The 26,917-nt window shown below is 41.3% G+C and overlaps 1 protein-coding gene and 1 long non-coding RNA gene across 6 annotated transcripts in view; one reads left to right on the forward strand and one right to left on the reverse strand.

Annotated features, from left to right (window-relative positions):
* Nucleotides 1-4,725, reverse strand: part of LOC133486098 (atlastin-2-like) — a 19,757-nt gene extending 15,032 nt beyond the window's left edge. The window contains exon 1 of one of the 3 annotated variants that reach the window (XR_009790912.1): nt 4,446-4,725. Coding sequence is in view for 2 of the 3 variants with exons in the window: in XM_061790746.1 (XP_061646730.1) it covers nt 4,446-4,518 (73 nt within the window). In the remaining variant the exon portion in view is untranslated. Of the gene's footprint in view, nt 1-553; nt 621-4,445 lie in introns of those variants that run through there. The other 2 variants (XM_061790746.1, XM_061790747.1) reach the window with 2 other exon arrangements.
* The window catches only part of LOC133486104 (uncharacterized), a 26,854-nt gene continuing 3,732 nt past the window's right edge, over nt 3,796-26,917 (forward strand). Inside the window, exons 1-3 of one of the 3 annotated variants that reach the window (XR_009790915.1) lie at nt 3,796-4,174; nt 5,558-5,606; nt 18,605-18,798. This is a non-coding gene — a long non-coding RNA (uncharacterized LOC133486104). Of the gene's footprint in view, nt 4,175-4,796; nt 5,023-5,557; nt 5,607-18,604; nt 18,799-26,917 lie in introns of those variants that run through there. The other 2 variants (XR_009790914.1, XR_009790916.1) reach the window with 2 other exon arrangements.

The raw sequence follows: 26,917 nt of genomic DNA on the forward strand, positions 1-26,917 counted from the left end.
GCACTAAAACCTGTTTAAGCATATCACTGGTGTATACTTGAGCCACACATTTTTTTATGTGAACGGCTTGTCATGAGCATGTGGTAGCTTGACATTTAGTGTCGCTGGTTTGCAATGCAAAACTATCAAAAAGCCTAGCAGCAATGGATCCAATGAACAGGCTGTACCCCCAATATTAATGAATATCTGAGTAACTACATGTCCTAGGCCAACGTACTTGAATACCCTTCATCAAAATTCCAACAACAAATTCAAACTCAGATTTTTTTAACCGATTTGTGGTACAATTATTGATTCTTAGGGTAGTGCATGGAAGCATGTCACAGACATGGTATTAAGACACGTGGGAACTCTCTTTTCAACTTAGTTTTTACACATCTTGTTAAAATATGAGCTCATATAAGTGAGGAGTGGCTATGTTACTCCATGTTGTGATTCAGTGTTTCACTCACTACTCGTAGGCTTTCACAAAGTACAATCACAAATTGCAACTTAATGGAAGAAAATACAGTCAATGCATAAAATGCAATAACTTGAGGCTGTAAGCACAGACCTTTCATTTGAAAATCCCCATCAATATAGTGAATTGTCAAGGAAGGATACATCTCCGTTGTTCTGCTTGACCATTGGTCAGTCGTGCATGGAGTTGAAGCCAAGGAACTTGAAGGAAAAGTTGAAGTCAAGGAAACCGCTACCAATTGTTAATAGTGTCTTACTATGACACGCCGCCTCTCTGCCAACGTGCTGAGAGGGCCAACTTCAAAGTAAAACCTTCATATATTACTACATTGGACATCAGTGCCATTTTAAGCTTTTATTTTGAAGTTGGTCACGGAGCATGGTGCCGGCCCTTCATGAAGCCTTAACCGCACGTTCGCCCCCTGGTGGCTGGCTGACTAGGTTGCGGGCACTGCTACAAATGAAGCACTTTTCATATGCACCAGTGCCCGCATTTTAAATGTAAATTAAAAAAAAAAAAATTACAGACAATCAGGCTCATTCAGTCGTGGCAGCCAAAATCACGATTAAAATTTGATGAATTGTGCAGTCATACCCTACACCATCCATCCATCCATTTTCTGTACCGCTTATGCTCACTAAACCTTCCTAATTACATCCTGATGCCCACCACTGACCAGATAAAAGAAGACAGCAATGCCACGTGGTTTGTCAACCATGACACATTTTGGTTCGCTTAGCTTTGAAAACCTGTTAACCGAACCGGTATCTAGTTTACCAGCCCATCAACCAATTCAAACCGGTGAAAGCGACCGAAAGGAGTGTGAAAGCAGCACCCTTCCAAAAAAAAAAATTAAAAAAAAAAAAAAAAAAAAAGAGAAAAAATGATTCAGCCTTTTTAGGATGAATACACCATGGAATTCCAGCAAAAGTTCAACCTGTTCCAGGGCCTCTCTAGATGTGAGTGGAGCAAATCTCCAATTGCAGGGAGATCAAGAGGACAAAGTGCACAATAAGAGCAGCAGCCAGCAGGGTTTATATGAAAGTGGACCTATCCACACGTATGATAAGAGGGACTTACAGGCCGTATGACTTTTGTTTTTTATTGTTTAGCCAACCAACAAATATCACATACATTTAAACTAGGCTTTACACGATCAGGATTTTTGAAGCCGATCACCGAGTTTAAAATAACGATAACCGATCCGATCACAAGATGGAGGAATGTGTCTATTTAAATACAAATACATAAAATACTCCATAATGACAAAGTAAAAACATTTTCAGACATTTGTGTAAATGTATAAAAAGTGTAAACATTCAACCATAACAGGTACATACGTATTCACACCCTTTGCTATGACACTCAAATTTAAGATGAGGTGTATCTGATTTCCACTGATCAGCCTTGACATGCTTCTACAACTTGAATGGAGTCCACTTGTGGTAAATTCAGTTCATTAAACATCATTTGGAATGGCACACACCTGTCTGTATAAGATGTCATAATTGATAGTGCATATCAAAGCAGAAACCAAGCAATGAAGTCTAAGGAATTGTCTGCAGACGTCCGAGACCGGATTAGTCAAGGCACAAATCTGGGGAAGGATACAAAAGAATTTCAGCAGCACTGACGGTCCCGTCAGCACTGTGGTCTTGATTATTCGGAAATGGAAGAAGTTTGGAACCACCAGGACCCTTCCGAGATTAAACTGAGTAACTGGGGAAGAAGGGCCTTGATCAGAGAGGTGAACAAGAACCCTATGGTCACTAAGGTGGAGCTCCAGTGTTCCCTTATGGAGATAGGAGAACCATCCAGAAGGTCAACCATTGCTAACACACTCCACCAACCAGGCCTTTATGATAGAGTGGCCAGACAGTATCCACTTCTCACTAAAAGGCACATTGCAGCCCACTTGGAGTTTGCCAAAAGGCACCTCAAGGATTTTCAGACCTGCAGAAACAAAATTCTTTGGCCTGAATTGCAAGTATCATATCTGGAGAAGAGGAGGCCCTGCTCATCACCTGGCTAACACCATCCCTACTGTGAAGCATGGTGATGGCAGCATCATGCTGTGGGGCTGTTTTTCTGCTGCAGGAACTGGGCCACTAGTCCGCATAGAGGGTAAGATGACAGCTGCCAAATATAGAAAAATTATTCAAGAGACCTTACTCCAGAGTGCTCTGGAACTCAGACTAGGGCGTCGATTCACCTTCCAACACGACAATGACTCAAAGCATAGAGCCAAGAGAACAAATGAGTTGCTTCAGGAACAGCCTGTCAATATCATTGAGTGGCCCAGCCAGAGCCCGGACTTGAATCCATCTCTGGAAAGACCTAAAAATGGCTGTCCACCGACGGTGCCCATCCAACCTGACTGACCTTGAGAGGATCTGCAGAGAAGAATGGGAGAAAATGCCCCAAAACAGGTGTGCCAAACTCAGAGAGACAACCCAAGATGACCCGAGGCTGTGATTGCTGCCAAAGGTGCTTCAACAAAATATTAAGCCAAGGTTGTGAATACTTATGAACCTATTATGTTTAAATGTTTACATTTGCAATAAATTTGCACAACTGTCTGAAATTTTTTTATAAATGTCATTATGGGATATTTTATGTCAATTTTTTTTTTATTTTTTTTAAAGAAAACTATACTTAAATCAGCTTTAGAATAAGTCTAACAGAAAAATGTGGAAAAAGTGAAGGGGTGTGAATACTTTCTGGTGGCACTATTTTAAAAATGGATTCAGTAACAAAAAATTGCTTGCAATATCTCAATGCAATTTCGGTATAGATTTTAGCAAGAAACAAAGTAAATAAACATGATTTGCATTTGCTGGCTATATAAAAGGATGCCAGATCCTTCTCCCTGGCCTTTTGACTTTGACACGTGGTAAGGAACCATGAGAAAAGCTGTGGACAAGTAAACAACACTAATCTATGGGAACCACTTAAAGCTTCCTACCACGACAAAGGCTTTGGACCTGAAATAAAACAACACGCTAATCTATTGTTAGACAGCACAGGCCAGTGATTCCCCAAATAGTGTGGGAGTTCATTAGGAATGTCACGGTAAATTTTCAAATTTGAACCTAGTGAGGATAAGCGGAACGGAAGATGAATGAATAAATTAATATTAGTATAGTATTTATTTACAAGGAATGTATCTTTTTTCATCTACCCAATGCCATGCATGTATTGCGACAGGGGCATCAACCTTAGATGGCAGAAGGTACCCAACATGTAAATCCATTTTTTTTTTGTGAAGTGGTGTGTCGAGAGATTTTTCTGTAAAAAAAGTTCAATATTTCCCTTTACTCATTACTATCTGGGAAACACTGGCCTAGTTGATCCACAACAGTGAGCAGCAAAACATTAGCATCGCTACACGGATGCTCAGCGAGCGCACTAATAATAGGCTGTGTAAAAATATCTGAGTTCATCCTAGAATGACGAGGTTTAACGTGTTTGTGTGTCGTTTTGATGACTAAAGCCTTTGTTACCGGGAGAGAGCGGTAAACTCCGTTCATGGATCGCGGCGGTGTGAGCCCTGCAACGGGGCGAGATAGAGCCTGAGGACCGAGCCGCTCGCCTGCTGCCGAGTGTCCAGGTGAAAGTGGCAGAGAGGAGGGGACAAGGGAGGCAGGTGTCCCGCGCGAGACGCTAGAGTGTCCGGCTTCGACTCGTATCACAGTTACTTTCACTTGAATGCAGGTTTGGTTCCAAGGTGGAAATATATCTCGTAGCGGTGGCTCATTTTTCGCCGCTGTTTTGTTTGTGCCAGCGGTGTGTGTGTGTGTGTTGTTGTTTTTTTTTCGTTGGCGAAACATGCCCAAACGTGGAAGCCGCGCGGCTTCGGGGGGCTAACGAGCTAGGGACAAAAGACGAAACCGAACGAGCCGCTGTTCGCTTTTCAAACCACTCGTTCGCCTTCACGATCAGCCCACACGGCGACCGTGTCCGCGCATGAAGAGAGGCCGCTTACCTTGCTCGGCTCGTGTGCCTTTGTAGTTGGGCTCCAAGTGAGTTGTGCTCCTCAGCCCGCTCACCTCCGCCATCTTGGGTCTGAGCAAACGGCCCCGCTGACGTCACAGCCCATTTGTGTCCGCCGCTTGTTTCCATGTTGGCCCACCACGAGATTTTTCGCCCTCAAAAATAATCCCTCCTAACAGCCACGAGAGCGTATATTTAAAGGCTACGAAAGATTACCGACGCCGATTTTGCGACTTTTGTCGTTCTTTAGTGCGAAGCGCTCGCGAGGCAACGTTTCTTTATTGTATGAGCCCAAACTCAGGAAGTGGGGGGGCATACAGGCAAGTGTGGGCAGTACCCTCCACTTTTAACAACCCAATTTCGATTCTTTCTATCAAAACATTAACACAAATTTTGTCGTGCTTCATTTACAGCTCAAATACCAGTTTTGGATTCAGCATGTTGCGTTTTACAAAAAGATTTTGAATTCTGTGGCAGCCTCAGCATGGCACACCTGCCTTACAGTTGTGAGGTTTGGGGTCGAATCTGTGTGGAGATTGCATGTTTTACCTGGTCTCCCATGCATTTTTGTGAGTACTCCGGCTTCCTCCAGCATCTAAACCATGCATGTTAGGTGACTAAAGAGTATTTTTTTATTTTTTTTACTAGTGTGAATGTCATCAAAGTCAGTTGGGATAGTCAAGTCTCCAGCTGTGAAAAAGTTTCTTGCGCTATAGAAAATGGATGGACAGAGTAGTGTGTAGGTAGTACAGTGTATTTTGTGGTTAGCTCATCTGCCTTGCAGTCAGGAGATCTGGGTTTGAATCTGGCTTCCTCACACCTCCCCAAAACATGCATGTTAGGCCCACTCAAGACTAACTTGTCCATATTGTGAGTGTGAATGGTTGTTTGCGCCCGACGATTGGCTGGCGACCAGTCCAGGGTGTACACCGCCTCTTGCCCCAAAATAGGCTGCGTTCGGCTCCAGCTCGCCCACGTAACCTAATGAGGACACACAAGCTAAAATGGATGCAATAATAAGCCCATACATGTCTCCTTTTCATATTTTAAATATTCACACTTCAATGCCAGTCGTGGTTACAAATATAAATGTTCCTATTACAGGATCATCTTCCACACAAGAGGACAACCTGGACACCCCCACACCTAACAGGTAAGCCACTCAGTAGCTGCTAACATGCTTACTAAGTTGATCCTGACTCGCCCATTTATTTACACTGTTGTGTGTGTCTATGTTGATGTTCCATAGGCTGGACTTAGTTTCTTCCACTGGAACAAAATGACTGCTTTTTTGTTGATTCTGTCCTCAAAAGTACCCCATTCAAGATGGTCATTTCCTACAGTTAGTCATTTGTCCCTCAAACCTAATTGTGCGTGATACAAATCATGGAGGACATGTCTTGTGTTTACACAGTATTGTCGAGCATGTTGAAAAAGATAAACCTTTCAGAGACATTTCTTTTCACATTTAAAAGGTTTATGTTTTGCTTTTTCTTTGGCTTTTTTTTATGTCCAAGAGGAAAAGCGTGATGATGACATTATAACAAGAAACAGAACTTGATTACGTAACTTCTTATATTTGTATGGGAGTTGGCAATGTTAAAATGTTCCTTATACCATTGTCTGTACAGTTAACAAAGGTTTTACGACCGCGACAGACGCAAATTAATCACTTTACATTCACTTTGCTTTCACAAACAAACGGCCCCACTGTAAAGATAAGACCTATCACGTGTGTTTGAACACACTATTGAGCTTCAATGGCATTTAAACATGCTTTCAGTGAGGCTAAATGCTAAAGCAAATCAAGCCGTAAAACTCATTCGTCACCTCAATTGATGAAGTCACTTGAAGTGTTTGCCCAGCTGTTTACTGACATGCTTGAAAGACAATCTGTTGGGTGCAGAAATAGGAGGTCGGTGTGTCTTGGAGAACTTCTAATCCTTTGACAAGTTCCTCTCGGCTGCAGAGGGCCAGCCTCTGCGACAGGGAGGAACCAGACGTAGGAGGGGGGGGGGGGGGTCGGCATGCCCCGATCGGTCGCATGCCAAACCAGGTCTTTGTGCTTCGAGGCCCCTTTCCTATGCAGCTGCCCTTGTCTGATAATATACTGTTTTATCAGTATTATTAAGATGCAAAATAGCTTATAGTAGCCATTTATCTATATATCTACAGTATAATTGAACTCTGTTGCTAACCAAAATAGCAGCACACCAAAATATGAAAGCAGTCCCTCAGAAGACTTTGTTCAGTTCCGCTCCTGATGTGATTGCTCCACAATGTTGTGTGTGTTTGTTGATATTCTGGAAGTCTCCAGACCATAAAACAGACACAACATTGTGGCGCAATCACATGTCAGAGCCTAAGTCTAAAACACGGGCACTCCCAACATTGTGGAGGGAGCACGATCATGTCAGTCTTCTTAAACATGCACACACACAACGTTGTGGAGCAACCCTGATCGCATGTCACAGTCTAAGTAGTCTACAGAACACACACACACACACACAAAATCAACATGTTTTATTGACACAGCAAAGAGGGGGGAAGGCAAGGACAAGTGGTGGACAATCACAGATAAAGTGGTTGAAAGCCGCACGTCCTGAAATAACCTCACACTCACGGAACTCGTTTTCAGACTTGGCCGTGGTGCTGTGATGGGTCGGACCATGTGACCGGGACATCACCCCGCATATCTGTCTCCATCCGGGGATTATAATTGACATTTGGGTACCCGTGGGCAAGTTTACATTCAAAGATATAAACGGCAGCACTATCCTGTGCCACTCCTCGAGTAGAGTTCATGCTTATTTCGATTCAATTTGACTTGGACACTGACGTGTGATCGCTCCACAATGTTGTGTGTGTGTCTAGGTTTGCGGTCTGTAGGTTAGATTTAGACTCTGGCATGTGATCGTTTCACACTGTTGCGGTTGTCTGACATGCTCACTTGCTCCATGATGTAGTGTGCATCCATATTTTGACCTGGTTTAGGCCTATTTTCTTGCCAATTTTCTCTGCATTTTAGGACAAATACAAAAATGCAGTGGGACTGTCAATGGATTAACTAAGTGTTGTAGCTTTTGTCAACAGATTAACTAAGTGTTCTGGATTTTCATAAATTGGAAGTCACTGAAGAGGTGAAACTTCAGTGGCATCTCAAGACTTTTGTCCGTATTGTGAGTGCTGAGGTGCAGTGTTTTAATGTTTTACACTGGTTAAATTCTTTTTCCGATGCCCAATTACGTCTGCCATTCATAATTAAAGTGAGTTTTATTTTCCATGCCCTAATATAAACAGTGGTTAATTTATTTTTACAGTGACAGTCAAAAATCTTAAAATGTTTCTAAAAACATTGCCTGTACTGTTGATTCAGGCTTTATAATGACAGTTGAACTTTACAGCCGATGATTTATTTTTACATGATTTCCTATTGGAGAAATAGTTGTAAACTGAACAAAATGGACGTAGACCAAAATCCTGCAGTACATTGCTCCACTCTAGTTACCTATTTCTCATGTAGTACAGTACCCAAAGCAATATTTTATAGGTATCATTGCCCATAGTAGAAAATTAGCCAATTTGGTCCTTATAAAATAATATATAAAAATCCTCAACTTCACGTTGCCTTACATCTAGGAAGCTAGTGAAATAGTGGTTGGAGGGCTCCTTCTAGTGGCGTAAGGCTTAAATGCAGTCAAAGCAGGTCTTGGACAGTAGTTTTCCACTACCACCGCATAGAGGCAGCACAGTTTAGGATTTAAGCCTTCTTTGGTCACAAGCAAAATGAAGCATGCACTGTCCAGCATGATAGCTACAGTATGTTTGCAAGCAGTGCGCATACTTGGTGCAATGTGTGCTTTTTGCATCATTTGGTATCCATATATATTTTTTAGCAGCACAAAATAAACTTGTTGGCTTTAAATTATAGGAATAATAATGCGTTTTAATAACATCCTGTTGCTCCCTCGCTTTAACTAAATGCATTAAAAGAACCTCATTGAGGGTGAACCTGTGTCATTTTATAGAACAAACATGAATTGGTGCACTTTATTTTAGTAAAATTTGAATTCAACAATAGTTTAAAACAAGGGAAGGCAAAGTACGACTTTAATCCGGCCCATTGAGCATTTATTTACACAATAAAGAGTCCTGTAATAGTTGTTGCACTAATTTAGACTCCCCCCCCCCCCCCCCCTGAAAGTGGTTGATTAAAATGCATTTATTCATTTTTAGTTACTTTTTATTTGTATATCTCATTGAGTAATTGGTTTATTTATTGTGAATAATAAAGTAGTAAAAAGAACAGTTTATTTACATTGGACATTTTTCTTTATTACATGAATTGTCTAAAACTAATTATAAATGAAAACAAGAGAATGAATTATCATTTTACTATTAAAATGTACTGTTTTACAAATTTTATATCCACGTATTGTTTTTTTTTTTTTAAACCTAACCGACAGATGACCTGGCCAATTTTCCATTTTAGCAATCAAATGAGATCCTTTGAACACAAAAATTTGCTCACCCCCATTTTATTAAAAAGAAAAAAAAAACATTACTTCTACTACTTAAATAAATGAACCTGATGCCACTCAGGTTAAAATGGATGACATAACTCATAATATGTTGCATGACTATTAAAATAAGATGTCATTCCCCCCAAAATAATGATTTGTTGAACACTTTATATTCTGTAGGCATCTAAAATAGGATTGCGTTCCCTGTAGTCGTTTACTCTGCAGCAGGCTTTTATTCGCTCTAATTTAAGTTTGTCATACTACTCTTTACATCCATTGGCCTATCCTAGTTCACTTGTTTAGACTGGGCGAGAGGCGGGGTAAAACCTGGACTGGTTGCAAGTCAATCACGGGGCATTTTGTTAACTGTTGTAATTATCCTAAAACAATACCAGTACTCCTACCATTGTAGTCTGCTAGTAAGCCAGGCTCTGGGCCCCAGCAGAATCAGCCATAAAGGAGACTCCCAGGCCGGGTTAGCTCGCACGGCGGGGGCCGGCAGGGGGTCTCATCACTCTCTCCACACTTCTGCTGTCAGCGCTTTTTGTCCGCGGCGACATAGCTGAGTGGCGAGGCGCTGACTCCCAGGTAACTGGACTGCATGCGGAGATGCTGGCACAGGATGAAAACCATGTGAACCCGACCACTACACAACACTCAAGTAGATGATTACCACAGACTAGACCCGGACTCTTGCATGTGGTCACTCCACAATATGGTGTGTGTTTATGTTCTGTAGACTATACTCAGACATGTTCCACGATGTTGTGTGTGTTGACATTTTAGACTTTAGCCTGAGACTGACGTGATTGCGCCACAATTTTGTTTGGGAATATTTGGGTTCTTTTGACTAGACTTACCTTAGACTCAGCTCTAATATGTCATCGCTCCACAGGATTGTGTGCCTCCATTTTTGAGACCCATGTGATCGCTTCACAGTGTTGTGTCCGTCCACGTGTTAGACTCACCTCATTTCTAAAAAAAATTTCTATGCATTTTTCTCAAGTATTGTCATTTGTAAAGTTGTTTTGAATGTTCACTTGGCCCATACTGTAATATACAATTTGGTATATTATTTTCACCAGTCTATTGGTGAAAAATAATACAAATATAAATAACAACACCACTACTAACTATTCAGTTAATATTTAGTGCAGCTACTAGAATCACACTTTGTTTTGTTTTTTCTTTATAAAAATAGATGTTTTTGTGAATAATGGAAACTATAGATGTATGAATGAGTGTATGAATTAGACATTTATAACCCCCCTGTTTGCACCTTTGTGTCACTGCAAAAACAAATAAAAAATATTGATTGATTGATCTGAAGAATGTGAAGACATGGTTTTATTATTTAGCTCTTGTATTGGATCTCATTAGATTGTACAGGTGTTCCCTCAATGTTTTTTGAAGTTTGTGTTAATTTTTCTCGGTTTCACGGCATACAGCTGAAGTAACTCACTAAACAAGCGTGTTATATTGTGTCTTTGGCGTCCTGCTGGGATTTTTGAATCTTGTTTTTGTCTTTTGCTCAGTAATTAGGCACACCTTTTAATTCCGCTACAACATTTAAATCACTTTTTACTTTCTTGTTTCCCGCACACAATACTGTTTACCTCCTCCTAAATCACAATTTTTATATATTGCCATTATCACTCCTAATACAGTATGACGTGTTATTGTCCATATACAGGCAGCTCTTAACAAGGCTGCAACCTTCTGGTTTCTGCTTTGGCAAGCGAGTCCACCATTCAGTGCCGTTGCCGTGGCAATGGCCATCCATCAATTTAGGGTGGATAGCTTGTGAATGAGTGGCGAAAACGAAGGGGCGTGTTTGTTTGCAAGTTGAGGTCAAAGATGAAAAATCAGTCAACCTCCAAAAGAGGTGAAACAACCTTTCAAGAAAGTCCTTAAAGTGGGCAAGTTGATAGTTTGCCTGTAGTTTGTTTGTTTGAATTTATTGCAATGTAAATCAAAATTAAACTCATTCGAACCTATTGCCGCTGTCCAATGAAAAGCATATATCTCCATCCAAGTTGTGATTTTGAAATAAAAAACTATTTTCATGCCATATTTTCACTTCTTGTAATAGATTTAGCCCAGAGTGCAAACTAAACAAGGCGAAGCTGCGTTAAGTGTTTAAATGTATATCATAAGGTTTCTGCATTTCATCACACTTAAATATTGTCTTATATATAAAATTAAATAATAGTATTAATTTTTTTATGTAACATTTTAATTTTTAAATAGATGTCCTAATTTTAATAACTGTATTTTAATGTAAGATTTTTTGCTTTTAAATGTTTTTCTAATATTAATTGTAATATTGAATTAGAATTAAATAATTGCCACTTTTTAATTTTTATACATTTTACTCATTTAATATTTAATTTTAATCTGCCTTTTAAATCACATTATTCTAATATACATTTTAATATTTGTTTTTTAAGAATTTCCTTTTTTGACTTTAAATATTTTCCTTTATATAATTTTAATGTAACATTTCAATGTAATGTCTTACTTTTTAAAGTAAATTATTCTAATAATGACTTATTATTAATATTTAATTTGTTGTAATTTCCTTTTTTTAAATGTTGTTCTTTTATTTAGCATTGCAGAACTGCTAAACTGCCATTCATTTTAGCCATAACTGCTCTGCAGGTACACGTGTCAATATATGATTTATTTACACTAAAATGTTCACTAGATATTTGATATTACAATTTTTTTGTTGTAGTTTTCTCTATGTACTGTATGCACTCATATTGTATCATATTGGTTACCAGCACGAGCGTCTCCAGCATCTCTTTCTGTTCCCGTTTTTGTGCGCGATCAAAGGGGCCTGAGTAAAGAGACATGAGCCTTAATTGTTGTGCTTTATCAAGGGGATAAAGGCGGGACGGGCATCAATTGAGCACGCCTTTTTTTTGTGCTACAAAGTGTGACAGACTGACGGGGAGGTAATTGGCAGGGGGCAGGGGGTGGGTGTTAAGGATTAAGGAGCGAGAGGACCGAAAGCAAGCTAAACGGTGAGTTATTTAGTGGAAGAACTGTAGCCATTTATGGGGCAGGGAACCATATTTTAAACTTCAAAGTTGAGTCAAAATGGATGCTACACGCCTCAAATGGATGCCAATGATAATTACACAACATCCTTCGGGAATAGCATATTTTCTCAAAAAAGTTAGTAGACGGCCATGTAGTAGCTCCACCATGTTGCGTGCGTCCATGTACAAAACCTTTGACATGCGATCAGCCTAAATTGTCGTATGTTTCTTTGTTTATGTTCTGTAGACCAGACTAACACTTTGATATAGGATTGTTCCCGTTCTGTATACTCGACATAAACATAGGCCCTGATGTGATCACGCCTCAATGTTGTGTGCAACCATTTCTTGGACTTCGACTCTTGACAGATTTTTATTTTTTTTAGACATAGATTTCTTCTCTGATGTGATCGCTCCACAATACTGCGTGGGTCTATGTTTATGTTCTGTCACATAGACTTAGACATAGACTCTGACCTGTGATTGCTCTACAATGTTGTTTTCCTCCATGTTTGGGACCTACACTGTGTAATGTGGTCAGTCCAGTACAATATTGTGTGTGTCTATGTTTATGTTCTGTCCCCGAGAATTAGACATAGAGTCGGACCTGTAATTGCTCCTGAATGTTCTGTGCCTCCATGTTTCAGACTTGCACTCAGACATGCAATTGCTCCACAATGTTGTGTGTGTGTTTCTATGTTTATGTTCTGCAGACCAGACTAAGACTTTGATTCTGACAAATTTTTTGTATGTCCAAGTTTAACCCTGCCTCTGATATGTGATCGGTCCACAATGTTGTGTGTCTCTGTTTTAAGTTTTTGTCACCAAGACTTACTCAAACTCCGACATGTGATCGCTACACAATGTTGTCTAGTTTTTATGTTCTGTAGACTTAGTGCTCATCTCATTTCTCTATTTGCAACTTCCTCACGCCTCTGTTTACATTAGCTCCTCCTACCAGAAACCCCATTGAGGAGACAAGGAGATTGACAGAAGAGCGAGGGAGGAAGTGGGACAAATGTTTGAAGAAATGAGACAATAATTTCATAACGTGTCAGTTTTGTAGACTACAGTAAAACTTTGACTCTGACGTAATTGCGGCACAATGTAGTGCCCATTTATTGTTTTGTTGTGTAATAACCCTTTTTATTTTTATTTCAGCTCCACTTTTACTTGACATAAACTGTAACTTACCGGTACTATTGTTTAATATTATTCCAAAAATGTACTAAACTCCTCCTCCCATCTGCAGTTGAGTAAATAAACGGGTACAATTTGCGGAAATATGGTGGCTAACTTTTCTTTAGTGTCTGCAAATACGGCAATTAGCATTTTAAGAGTTCTGTAGGATTTAAATGTTTGCCGAGTTGGATATACGCAGTGCAGCGCAGCTTGCTAATGTCGCCGGCTAATGTTGGCCGGCGTCCATTACCTCTGAACTGATGGCTCTGCGTCTGATTATAGCGCAGCCATGTGACGGCCGTTAGAGCATCATTTCCAATCTGTGCTCAACACAGTACTTTTAGTTAGCGCATTTAGTCTTGATCAAGACTGAAAGAGCGAGGGGGGCATATCTACTTTGCTCTATGGTGACTGGAGAGGCGCTTGTTTGGTTCCAGCGGTTGAAAAAGTACTCCCACTCTTTACTTTTGTAGTAGTACAGATAATTGTGTAAAAACAAACCTGGTAATAGTTGAATACCGGTTAAAACACTTTGGTAAAAGTAAAAAAAAAAATGTACAGACTCTGAAATGTATTTAAGTACAAAAGTGAAAAGTTAAGTTTTAATTTTTACTGTGAATTATTCATATGCTATGTGTACTATGCGTTGACACTTCCACATCCATATTCCTGATTTTCAACATGTTTTGATAAATTGGCACAATTTAGCATCGCCTCAGGATTATATGCTGTCAAAACGTGACAGCATATATGAACATTTCTTTCATAATGTTGAGAACTGACCAACAAAAATGCTAAAAAAATAGCAATTGACAAAATACACCTTGGATGTTTTTTTTTTTTCAGATTAGACAAAAGAAAAAGAAAACACATTCCAAGTGATTGTTTAGCTGTTATTGTTTTTTTTTTTTTTTTTTTTTTAGCAAAGTAAGGAGTACAAAGTACAGATACTATCTGTTTTACAATGTCGGCAGTAGTCGACTATAATGTCGAATTCGATTAATCGATGACGTCATCGATATTTTTTCAGCACAGAACGCCGGTTCCCAACATTTTTTGCAGCACGGGCAGGTTTCTCGTAAAGACATATTTCGACGGACCGGCATGGAAACAAATAAAACAAAGTATTAAAAATACAGCTCACCATTATATGCTAATTGTGGTTGTTGTAATTAGTGGGGGTCCTGCGAATGTCTCCTCAACAAACCAGCTGGTCTCATATTCTATTCCATAGCATAGTGTGTTGTAAAACGGGACATCATAGGCACTCTCGAAAAAGTGAAGTATTTCTCAGTTTCACTGTTTCTGTTTCACTTGTACTTTTATTTTATTTTAAGGAGAGACTTGCTACAGGTTTCATTTTTGGCGAAATATTTTTCCACAAGCTTAGGATCCTTAAGGGCCGTACACACTGACACCAGTGTTGCTTTCAGTGTCGTAAAGCGACACAAACGTTCCGATGTTGGTGTATGTTGCATCTAACTACTTCTATGATGGATAAACTTGTCAGCACATAGTTATTGACTGCACATTATTAGACATAACTTTTTGGCAACAAAAATGGAGCTTCACGTCACGCCGCTGCCCTTGTTCCTTGCCGCCAGTCCTAGGGACCCCTGAAGCTTTTAAGACTAGCGGCGATCGGAATAGTAGAAGCTAGCGAGGCTAACTGCTGTTTTCATCCACCACCATCTTATTTACGTACTCTCCAAGCTGCGCAGATGTATGAAGACTGTGTCTCAGGCTTTCCATGTTGGCCAGGCATTTTTCTGCATGATTAGCTATTAGTCGACTTTGAGCTATAAACGTCGTTGCGGAATAGTAATCATCGACTCGTTGACTAATCATTCAACCCGTAATCGGGGCTGAAAGCAAAAAGTTGTCCGAAAAATAAATACACTAGTATAATACTGATACCTGAAAAATCTACTTAAGTACAGTAACAAAGTATTTGTACTTGGCTACTTTCCACCACTGTTTGGTTCGCACAGTCATTCCCATTGCTCACTGCGCGCCGTCCCTGGCTGACATGAATATATGAGTCTTTTTATGTTTGCATTCTTAAGACAGTTAAGTGGGCCTTGTTGTGTGCCAATATAAAAGGGTGGAGGCGGCCAGTCGTAAGACAGAGTTAAGTGGGCCTTGTTGTGTGCCAATGTAAAAGGGTGGAGGCGGCGGGGGTGGATGAAGGCAAGGCCCTCCCGCCCCCCCCCCCCGCCCCCCTCCCGCGTAACACCATGCCTAATCGGCCCTTTCTCGCCAGGGTCAAGACTTTCTGTCTGGGTCCGCGGTGCTCCCTGCCACCGAGGGCCGACCCATTCAGGCGCACAATGTCCCTGTCAGTCCCGACAACACTTCCTGCCTCCGCTGGCTCCAGCCCTTGCAGGGATACACAATATTTCACGGCTCCCAACAATGGCCTGTCTGCCCGCACCCACCATATGGTTACTATGGGCCTGCAATATTGACACACATCACTAATTATTCAAAGAGGCCGGAGCGCGGAGTCGGGGAGTTTCCCTCCCCTGGAGCTCGGATATGCGGACGCCAGTGTGGGGTTACGCTCAAATTCCATTTACTTGAAACAAGACAGATATGATCCATATTGAAGGTTCTTTGTGTGACTTTAAGACAACGTGGGCACCTTTTTTTAGGCATCCAGTACACCTCTGTTTGACATATGTCACTTCTTATTCTCGCATTGTGACTCCAGGAATTACCAGAACACTAAACTGCTTGTTGCATAATTTACGTAACTAATTGCATTAAAAGTACTTTTCATAAATTCATTGAGTATTAATTGTGCTTGTGTGTGTAAAAGTATCAAAATGTGGTCAGTACAGATGAGGATTAGGACAAATTTTTAAAAAACATTCCAATGAAAGCACACATTTCTGTGCTCTTGATCCTTTTCCTCCCCGTTATTGTTAAAATTATACAGCAATGATTTAGTATCCATCCTTCCATCCATTTTCTGAAATGCAGATTTTTGATGATATGCACAGATTAGAAATTAGGGTTAAAATCTCTGAAACCGTTAGCATTAAAGCATTCATATTTCTCTGATCATGTTACGATTGCCTTTAAAAAAAATCCTCTCCCTGCCATTGTTTAAATAATTGCATTGCATTGATTTGCTATGAATGCAGAATTTTGTTGTGATGTGCATGATTACAGAGTATGATAAACAAGTTAAAAACATTTGAACTAAAGCTTTTATTTACTAATTGATGTCGACAGTTACAATTTTCTTTTCTCTCCCTGTTAATGTTAAAATTATATAGTACAGTATGGTATTACTGTACAGTGTAAATGGAAAGTTTGTGGGTGATATGCAATACAATTACAGTAAATCATATACTGTATTTATTTTATTTTGATCTCACCATGTTTGCATTTGCATATTTTTTTGTAACCCTACTACTGGTAAAGTTATATCGCATGCTTTTACTGTAAAGGTCATTTTGGCGGGGTTTCATGCAGTGTAATTTCTTTCCCCTCCTATTATTACTGTAATAGGTTTTATTTGAACTTTATATAAAATATTATAATGTTTTTTACTAGTATTGCAGTACAGTTTACAGCTGAAGATAAATAGGTTGAAAGTGTCTGAATTTAAGTGCAGTACCATTTTTCTTTATATGGTGCTTTGGGTAATTTGTTATTATTATTTTTTTTACTCCTAGGCATTTATTCAGGGTAAGGCATTTATGAGAAGGTAGGACATTTTATAGTAATATCAAATAGTGGTTTATTTCTTTGTTGAATTTGTATTTATTTATTTATTTATTTTGCTCTACATGTGATGTGAAAATGTCTACTGTGTCACATGGTTGTGAGAGGTTGTTAATCACTGCCATTGACGGGTTTAGAAGTCAAATATCCATGTTAACTGGGAAAGCCGGCAGTGAATGAGTTTTAAAAGGTAATTCCAGCAACGTGTGCCTGGTGTTTGTTTGTTTGTTTGTTTTACCTGAAGGGGCTCCTGATTGAGGTTAGTCTTTTAAATGTAAGACACATCCAGCTATTAATTGTGACAAGGGGTATATTATAGTAGAGGATTTCTTGTTGTTTTTTGTCTTTTATATGTATTTTCCAGTCAGTTATCCACTGAATACTAATATTGTGCTATCGTCCAATTTCTGTGCGCTGTGTTCTGTTTAAACATGCAGGAACACAAAATGCAAGTTGGCTAATTAGCCGTCGTTTGCTCTACTGCGGAAATGTGCTGTGATTGTCTAATTGAGCTGCAACTCCTGTGTGTGATTACTTTTTTTTTTTTTAAATACTATCAAGAGAAACTTGCTGTTGCATCCAAGAAGATTTTTCATCTCAGCCTTGGCAGGAAGGAGACACGAAATGGCTTAATCATAGTTGAATGTGTGTGTGTGTTTAAAAAAAACAAACATCTTAAACAGTGTCGTTCCACATTTTCTAGTCATTTAACTGCTGCGGAAAACTTTTGCAAACTGCCAGACACCTCTAATCTACATGCGCACATTCAAATGCTGCTTTCGTGGAAACTGGGAAATCGTAAATATCTCATTTTGAGTCTGACTTTGAAGCCGTCCAGTGGAAAGTAAACCAAAAAACATGGCTGCAATCGTAAAAAAAAAAGAAAAGGGAAATCGGAAATATCACATTTTGAGTCTGACTTCGCAGCCTTTCAGGGGAACGTCTACCCGACACCCTCCAAAAAATCATGGCTGCGTTGCATAAAAATGGGAAATCTGAACATTTTTGTCTGGGTTGAAAGCCTTCCAGGGGAATGTAAACAAAAAAATATGAGAAGAAAAACATTGAGAGGAGCGAGAGAATAGGGAATACAGTGGTGCCTTGAGATAAGTTATTTAGATATGAGCAGTCACTTGGCTGACTTTTTGTCTTGAGATATGAGCAACATTTTGAGATACGAGTGAGCTTCAGACTGTCACCACTAGGGGGCACCATCAAACTTCACAACGTCAGGCCAGCATCAATTCACATTGGTGGAAGTGGAAGAGCACCTTCACGCAAGTAGGTTGCACGTCGCGGATTTGAGTTTGACTTAGAAGCCTTCCAGGAGAACATTAGCCAAAAAAAACCAAATACATAAAATCACGGCTACCTTTGATAAAACTGGCAAATAGGAACATTTAGTCTGACTTTAAAGCCTTCCAGTGGATTGTAAATGGGAAAAAAAAACTCGCGATATCGGAAATATCCGTGTTTGAGTCTGATTTCATGAATACAAGAACGTCCAACATTTTTGACAAAATGTAATAAGCATGCCCTCAGTTTGACTTCCTGACTTCAATAGTTCCAAAAATAATGCTAGCTTTACCATTACAACCCTGAATCTCGTGTTGGTTTTGTTTGACTCCTGTCTCTTGACCGGCCATCCCTGCATTCTCTCACAGCGGGCCCAGTCCTTCCCCGACCGGGAGCGGTGGGAACGTTCCCCTGTGCAGCCGGCCATGACAGGCCCATGTCGGGCCGGGCCTCGGCTCCTCCACTCCACGGAGCAAGTGATTGACAGGTCTCACCGGGGGAGGTGGGACTCCTTATCTGCCATTCAGAACAGCTGGCTGTGGGATGAAGACGCCACACGAAGGTATCATTTGTGGGATTGTTGTATCAAAAAAGCAAACGGAAGGGGTGGCAATCAGTTTTCTTGTGGTGTATTATAATTGGCAGTGGGTGTTTATCTACTCAACTGCAGATGGGAAGAGGCCTTTATTACTGCAAACTATATTAGCGGTATATTAAGATTTAAGTTCAGGGAAACTGGTGTTAAATACAAAAGCACCAAGGCAGCTCCCAGGAACATAAACACAACATTGTGGAGCGACCACATGTCAGAGTCTACTGGAACACTAGCATCGTTAAAGTCTCCACATTAAGTCATCTTTTGTTTTTATATGACCGAGGGCACAGTTATGATGTCGAGGGTTCGAATCCAGGCTCCGGCTATCCTTTGTGAAGTTTGCATGTTCTCCCTGTCCTTGACTGGCTTTTCTGTGGGTACTCTTGTTTCCTACGACAGACTACCGCGACACATGACATACTATCCCATCATACGTATGAAGTTTCGATGGTCAATGTGACCTACAATTCGCATTAATTGCCTTGTTCATCAATGTACGAGCCAAGAATGCCAGTTTGGTTGTGTCAGGTCGGCCAGTGACGTCGCCCAGGACCGTAGCTAGTCATTTGGGGGCCCAAGGGAATCACAGTAAGCCCCCCCCCCCCCCCCCTTGTACTTTATTTAATTTTTGACAGACGTTATGTAATTTTACCCACTTTGTCCAGCTTTTGAAATCTGTTACAATGATCTGTCAGTTTAAGTTAGCCTACTAATATTTACAGTCCCATCAAAGATTTTGAATGTTGATTATCATCAACTGTAAAGTGTGAATTTGAGAAAATGTTCCTATTTCCAGAGCTATTTAAAGTCCTTAAAATCATTGTTGAAGATTATTATCTAACAAGTGAATCATCTCAACACTTTTACTGTAATTGAACCTAAATCAACATTTTCTTTTTATACTCTCATCGTGGTGATGGAAAACGTCACTTCTGTCACTCCCTTTGTACACTTTAATCTTATTTTTTATTTGACAAAATAAATATTGATGTCATAATTTATTAACAAATATGATTATAGAGTAATGATTATGTTGTGAATTGTTTTTATCCTATCACATAATATGCTGCAAGAACAGTCCTGTGGTAATGTTCTTGAGATCATTTTTTTAAATATGGAAATTCCGACAAATTGTTCTGGAAGTGAATTTGTCTCGGTTGGCATCTCTGCAACATGCACGTTTTGGGAATGTGGGAGGGAGCCGGAGTTCCCACAGAAAACCCACACCAGCTTGGGGAGAGCTTGCAAACTCCACACAGGAGGGCCAGAGTCAAACCCTGAAGCTCAGATCTGTGAGAGGGAACATGCAGACGTGCCTCATTAGAAAGTCAATTTTCCATAACGTTTCGCCTTTTAACGCGTTTGCCTGGACCAAAGAACCAAATCACAAGTGTGAACACGGCCCTTTAAAGTCAGCTAATGGTGAAGGTTGCCAGAGGTCCAGATGTTGCCGAGCTTCCCCGTCCTCTCCTGGCTCGTGTTATGTGCTGTGCCACATCTGTCCGGGCGTAGGTGTGCCATATTGCGTCCCATCTGCCACCCGCTCGCACACACACATGCAGCATGCCCAGAAAGTGCTCATTTTAAGCAAGGCCGTAAACGCTTTAATTCATGGGCGTGGAACAGCGGGTTTTCTAAGAGCGCTCCCAGGAGTCGCGCGGCGCCGGAAAGCTTTTGGCAGCTGACGGACCGATTTCGCCACGTTCAAACTCTTTGTCAAGTGCGTGCCGACCACGCCGTGACCCGCTGGTGCAAGAAAAAAGGAGGCTCCCGATCAACTTCCTTTTCCTGTGCGCATATTGCCATCTGTCCTTCCTTTACACCTCCGTCTCATTCCGTCTCTCTGGCGGGCCAAGGGGGCAGTACGGAAGCGAATGTCACCCCCTTCCCAATGTTGCTTGAGGGAAATTGACTCTTTAGCCTCGGTGCTGTCGGCAGCCATATGCTGATGTTTTCATATTCTGCAGATAAGCGCGTGGGGAGCCGTAATGTCTGCTCCAGTCCGAATTACAACCGCCGGTGAGGAGCCGCCAAGCCTCGTTTGTCGCGCCGCCCAACTCCCAATCCCAACGTCCCGTTAATGGCGTCCCTTCGCCGGCACTTTTGCGCCCCCCTTGGCAGGGTTCCGTCTTCTTTTTCACGTGTTTAGTTGGCGTGCTTATTAAACATTCACAGGCAAGAGACCGCATGGACTGTCTCGTACATCGCGGAGCTGTGAGCAGCTTATTCATATTTCATGCCTCGGTCCCTTTAATTAGGCTGCTAGCTCGTCATTAAAATCCGTCAAGAGCAAACTTTTCTCTCGTTACAAAACTTCTTGTGCTGATGTGGAGCTTTTCCATTAAAAGAGAGGTTTAGATGACTTTGTGTGTTTGTTAGCTGGATTTCACACTAAAACTACGTAGTCGTTTTCCACAAAAAAATAAAAAACACCCCAAAAAAATTATTGGAGGAGTTTCAGGGCCTTCATGGAATCACTGTGTTTATGATTCTGTGTTTGAGAATCACATTTTTGCGGGGTGTCTCAAAATGCCCAGAAATAAATATAATAAGTATTTGAGGGCTCTCCCTGCCCTACTGCCCTTCCCCCCAACAAAATTACCACAGCACGATTGTACCCTAAAACTATGTTGCTCGGAGTAGTTTCAGGGCACTCTTGGAATCATTGAGCTTTTTTTTGGGGGGGGGGGGGCTCAACATGCAAAGAAATCCCATTTTATTTATCCCAAACACAACTGCCCAAAGAATAAGCACAGTTATGATCCTTGGAAAGTTGGAAAAATTTGCCCCTGACACCAGTTTTACTGACAGACCCAAAATTGGTTGGACAAGGAGCCATGTCCGAAATTGAACAAGATGTCAGATGTCACATCTCAGAACACAACCCCCCCCCCCAAATTCACTCGCACCCAACACCAGTTTCACCGATCGACATGAAATAGGGTGGACATGTCGAGCATGACAGGATGCATGAAAAAGTCTCAAGGAACCATGTATGAAATTGAACAGGAAGGCCGCCACTTCTGGGCTTTCATTTTGAAAAACTCCTACTGGAGAATTCACCCAAAGGAGCTCCAATCGGAAACAGGTATCAGAAACAGATGGTTGACGCTAAATGTATGCGTAACATGGTCTCAAAGTTTGATCATCCTTTTGAGGGTTTGGAAAGTTAGTAAAAAGTAGCCCGTGGCACCAGTTTCTTGTCACGAAATTGGATGGACATGTTTGAACAGGGTGCATGAAAAGTCACAAGGAACCATACCTCAAATGGAACAGGAAGGTGGGCATTTTGGATTTGAAGCAGCCATTTTGGGGTAAATTCCAGGGCTTTGACGAACCGCTACTAGGGAGCTTCAGATTCAGAAGCAAGTATCCAAGCCTTTTTTAACAGAGGCGTCGAAGTTTAATCATCATTTTGAGGTTTTGGAAAGTTGGACAAAATTTGCCCCTGACACCAGTTTCACCAATCAACACAAAAGTGGATGTATACATCTATTGTAAGAAGGCGCACGAAAAAGTTTCAAGGACCCATACCTGTAACTGAAAGTCGACCATTTAGGTGTTGATACAGCCATTTTTGGGGCGGATTTCAGGGCTTTTATTGAACTTGAAAAGACTTGAAATGGAGTTGTCCGACTTGAAATTGGGCTCGAAACCGGATTGATTCAAGGATCATATGTCCAGCTAATGTGATTTGAAAAAGGGCTCTCGTTGAGACCCTCAGTGAGGGTCCCAATTGACCATGTTACATCAGCGTACATTGTTTAAAAGTGGCGTTCGCAGTCCATCCAGGTCGGCCTTGTTGCTTGTAATCGGTGGCGTGGCATGGCGTGGCGTGGCGTGCGGCTGACAGATGCCCGCTCCAGCTGGTGCAGAAGGGGGGGGTGGAGTTTTTATCGCCCAGTTGGAACGGGGGTCCTCGCACCCCTCCACGGCTCTGGCCGCCATCACCGCGTTTAATGAGTCACGAATTGCCTGTTTGTCTTCTGCTCCCTGCTGTTTCCGCACTCCCTCTTCCAGAACAATCCCTGAAACACATGCTGCCGCGCTCCGCCGAGCAGCCGGACGCGGTGGCCCAGCCAAACCGTTAGGAAGAACAAAGTTGTCATCTTTGTTTTATTATTCTTACCGCCTTCCCCCGTCTTGTTTTTGTAACTTCCTTGCCGCATCCGAGCGAGGGAAGGGCCGCGGTGTCGTAAAGCCGCCCAATCAGATGCTGCGCCTGACCTCGCCAATATGGCTGCCCCGAGTAAGTGGTGGCTATTTAAAGCCCCTGACAAACATGTAAATGGCTCTATAATTGGGCTGCTGTCGTCGAGTTGACGCTTTACATTACAACAAGGAGAAATGAGCAGGTGGCGATTCAAGCTCGCGGAAAAAAGAAAAACCTGAAAGTTTGCAGCAAGATTAAAAATTTGTTTTGGCGACGAGAGCGAAAGGAGCGATCCAAGAAAACATGCTGAGACGCTTGGATGACCATCAAATGCAGCAGACACAACACAAATGCTTTTTGCACCTTCTCCAAGATGTCTACGGTTTTGGCTCCTTATTACAGTGTTGCCCTGCTATATCGCGATTCATCAGTCGCACATAAGCAATAGTTTTTTTATGGGTGTTCACAGCATACAGGCAATTCCGAATATAGAGTTATTCACCTCCCTCCAGTGCAGTACCATGTTGTGCCGCAATATGCCGGGCAGAACCGAGGTCAACTGGAAGAGATGCAGAATCATTTAAGAGTATGAAGAGATGATGCCCCTTCAGTGAAATACAGTAGCACGTTTTGCCATTTTAGTATTGGTTGTTTCCACTGAGGCTTAAGATCAGTACTAATTTCCGTTAGTCCATCTTTGACGTTTTGCATTAAGCTAGCAGACTTTTACGAGTACCCCAACTTCCGAGTTTTTCGAGTTACGAGCCTTTTTTTTACTTTGTGTTGCGAGCCAAATTTTGAGGTAAGCGTACCTTTTGGCTACGCGGCTCCTCAAGTGAAGCGGGAAAAAATAGTGCAATTAAGGTATTATAATTCCCTCATGTGGGAACTATGGCCACATGTGTTTGTTTACATGTACAGGTATTTTCGCTTTAGAGGTTTAAATAAACGGAGGTTCATGCCCTGAATTTTGAACAATGATAACATAATGTTCAATTTACAGGTACTTAATTTTCTCAATGTGTACTATTCAATTTACAGTAAGCAAAGTTTGTAACATTTGATGAATGAACTGTGAACAACTTGGCATAAAAACCTGACCTGAACAAAAGCAACGGATGTCATTTTCGGATTCAGCGATGCAAAATTGTCCTAAACCAGTCAAAATGTACAATTTTGTTTTGTAACCTACTATTATTCAATGGTAGAAACTGTCAAACACAAATACAAAAAGAGAACACTCTTTAAGAGCTGCTTTCAGGGGCATGCAACCAATCATCGAATCATCTCTGGGGGGGGCGAGGGTGGGTGGGGGCGTTGATGATCGAGTTTTTCTGCTGCCAAAACTAATCGTCGACAGGGGAGGAGGGGGGTATGCTGATGGAATTCTCTACCGTTAAATATAACACTACAATATCTGACCGACTGGCGAGTGGGCTGGCTAACAAATTGATTTATGGCGCTCCTAGCTGCTCTAGGCAACAAGTCATGCCCAGACGGTCTTAATCTTAATCTTAAATTGATTATAAAAATAATTTCTCACTTTCTCAGTGGTTTGGTGTTTTGCACTTTGGTGTTGGTGGTGGTGTTGTTTTGGGTGCAGGAACGCATAACTTGCATTTCAAAATGTATTTGATATACAAGTAAATTGAGTTAAGATTGGTTATGGAACAAATTCAACCTGTAAATTGAGATACTACTGTACTAATAATACCCCCCCCCCCCCCCCACACACACACACACACACACTTTTATCGGTTATATAAAGACACGCAAACAAGGTGTAGCCCAGAGACTGTGAAGCATCAAGTCCCATCCCCAGAATCTTGGCAGCGTCCGGATTCATCCCAGCGCCGTGAAATCCTCGTGGTACGGGGCGGCCCCTTTGTGCGCGTCTCCCGGCTTTGAGAGCGGCATTCTTCTCATTGTACAGGTCAGCGAGACAGAGGCGGACGCCGTGAAAAGCTCCTCGGTGGGGGAAAACAATGGCTCTGGGGATGCCCATAAATGTCTGCCGTTCAGTTCGGGGCCCTATTGACTCTTTGCCTCCCTGCCAAGCGGGACCCTGTCAGACCAGCCCCTCTTTCTAACAGCTTAATTAGCAGAAAGGACAACAATGTCCCAGCCTGTTTTGGAAACAAGAAAGGGCCCAAAAAAGGCCGCTCTCCCCGCCTCTCATTGTCCCGCCATAACACCGAGTCTGACTCTTCTCTTCAGCCCAGGACAAATAAAACAACATTCCTGCTCTGTTGCGTGAGGAGCATGACGACCGGCTTGACAGACAAGCCGCTTCTCGGCCTCTTTCGTCTGTTGGAAAAAAGAAAGGGGACGAGTGTTCTGATTTATACTTGCACTATTATGCTCACGCTGCATTCTAGAAAACTGGGAAGTTGAACATTTGGACTGTCACTGGGAAAACTAATGGAATGAGGCTTGAAGTCGGCGTTTGTACTATAAATTGATGTAACTCAAATGCAGGGATGAAAAAGACAATTTCTCGAGCTTATCTATGTCACTAGTGAAGAGCTCCGCCTTCCCTTTCCACTCCCGAGACAGCACTGTCAACAATACAAACACGTGTGCGCTCACAAGTGGGTCTTCTACACGGAAGCAACCAATCAGAGGAAAGTCAAATATAATAATAAAATCAATATTAAAATATGAAATTATATATATATATAGATATATATATATATAGTTATTAACCCCCAATGTTCCACCAGCCATAGCTTGAGGGTCAGAAAACTAATCTGCAATAAATTATGATATCATTTAAAAAAGGGCATACCTAAGAGAACCAATTACTTGTCTCGACTGTAGCTTTGGGCCAATTAAAAGCTCCGATATGATTGAAGCTGTCTTTTTAAGAATAAAAAGCTTATTATTACAGGAATAAAGTCAGATTTTTTTGAATAACAAAAGGTGTATGCGTTTAGAATATAGTCCTATTTTCTACAAATATATAACTTTCTTTGCTCATTCAACTTTTACTTCAATTAATAATCATTTTTACTTCAATTGAATATCATAGTACTACTTTATTCTTGTAAGATTATAACTGATCACCCAAACAGAATACATCTCTGTTTCAAATATTACAACTTTTTTTGTGCTAACACTGCCTGCTATTTTGAACTGTTCATAATTCCCTCCACCTTGAATAAAGGCCCTAGTTCCAGCTGAAGAAAATCAGCCGCAAAGCATGATGTTGCCACAACCACGCGTTCAAATGCTACTCTATTCTCGCAACCTTATAATAACCACCCCTAACCCACAAAAATAGTCTGAAAAAAGTTGTATATTTTAAAGTCAAATGCATCTGCCTGTGTCTCTGTATGTATACATGCCAAACCGCTTGTCTCGGTCATGTGCTACTGTAGTAAAAAAAAGTAATCCAACAAGCTAGCAAAAAGAAGTAAATTACAAACGTCTTTGGAAAGCTTCTTCAGAAAGGGGGATGGCCAGAAGATGAGACAGAAGAAGAAGAGCCAGAACTTCTAAATAAAAGAAAGCTACAATTAAGAGAAAATATCAGCAGTCCTACAAAGTACTTGAAATACGTACGGGTGTATCGCTGCAGACGCACCAAGCCCACTCAACGTAATTGGTGGCGACAGACCTTGCTTCCGTTTGCAATATCCTATCTTCGTGAAGTGTGATTTTCTGAAATGACGGTGACTGTAACAAAATTACAAAGTAGACCCGACATAATTAACACACTTGTCCCACTCGACACATCTGCCATTACTCCAAGAAGGGACCGTCTCGTTGAAGACGAACAAGCGCAGGGCTTTCACTAATAACAGCCATTTCCGCGCAATGGAGAGTTGGATTCTTAATCATTCATTCATTAATCTTCCGTTCCGCTGATGCTCACTAGGGTCGCGGGGGCGCTGGAGTCTATCCCAGCTATCTTCGGGCGAAAGGCGGGGT

The sequence above is a fragment of the Phyllopteryx taeniolatus genome, chromosome 11 (assembly GCF_024500385.1).
Source record: "Phyllopteryx taeniolatus isolate TA_2022b chromosome 11, UOR_Ptae_1.2, whole genome shotgun sequence".
NCBI lineage: Eukaryota > Metazoa > Chordata > Actinopteri > Syngnathiformes > Syngnathidae > Phyllopteryx > Phyllopteryx taeniolatus.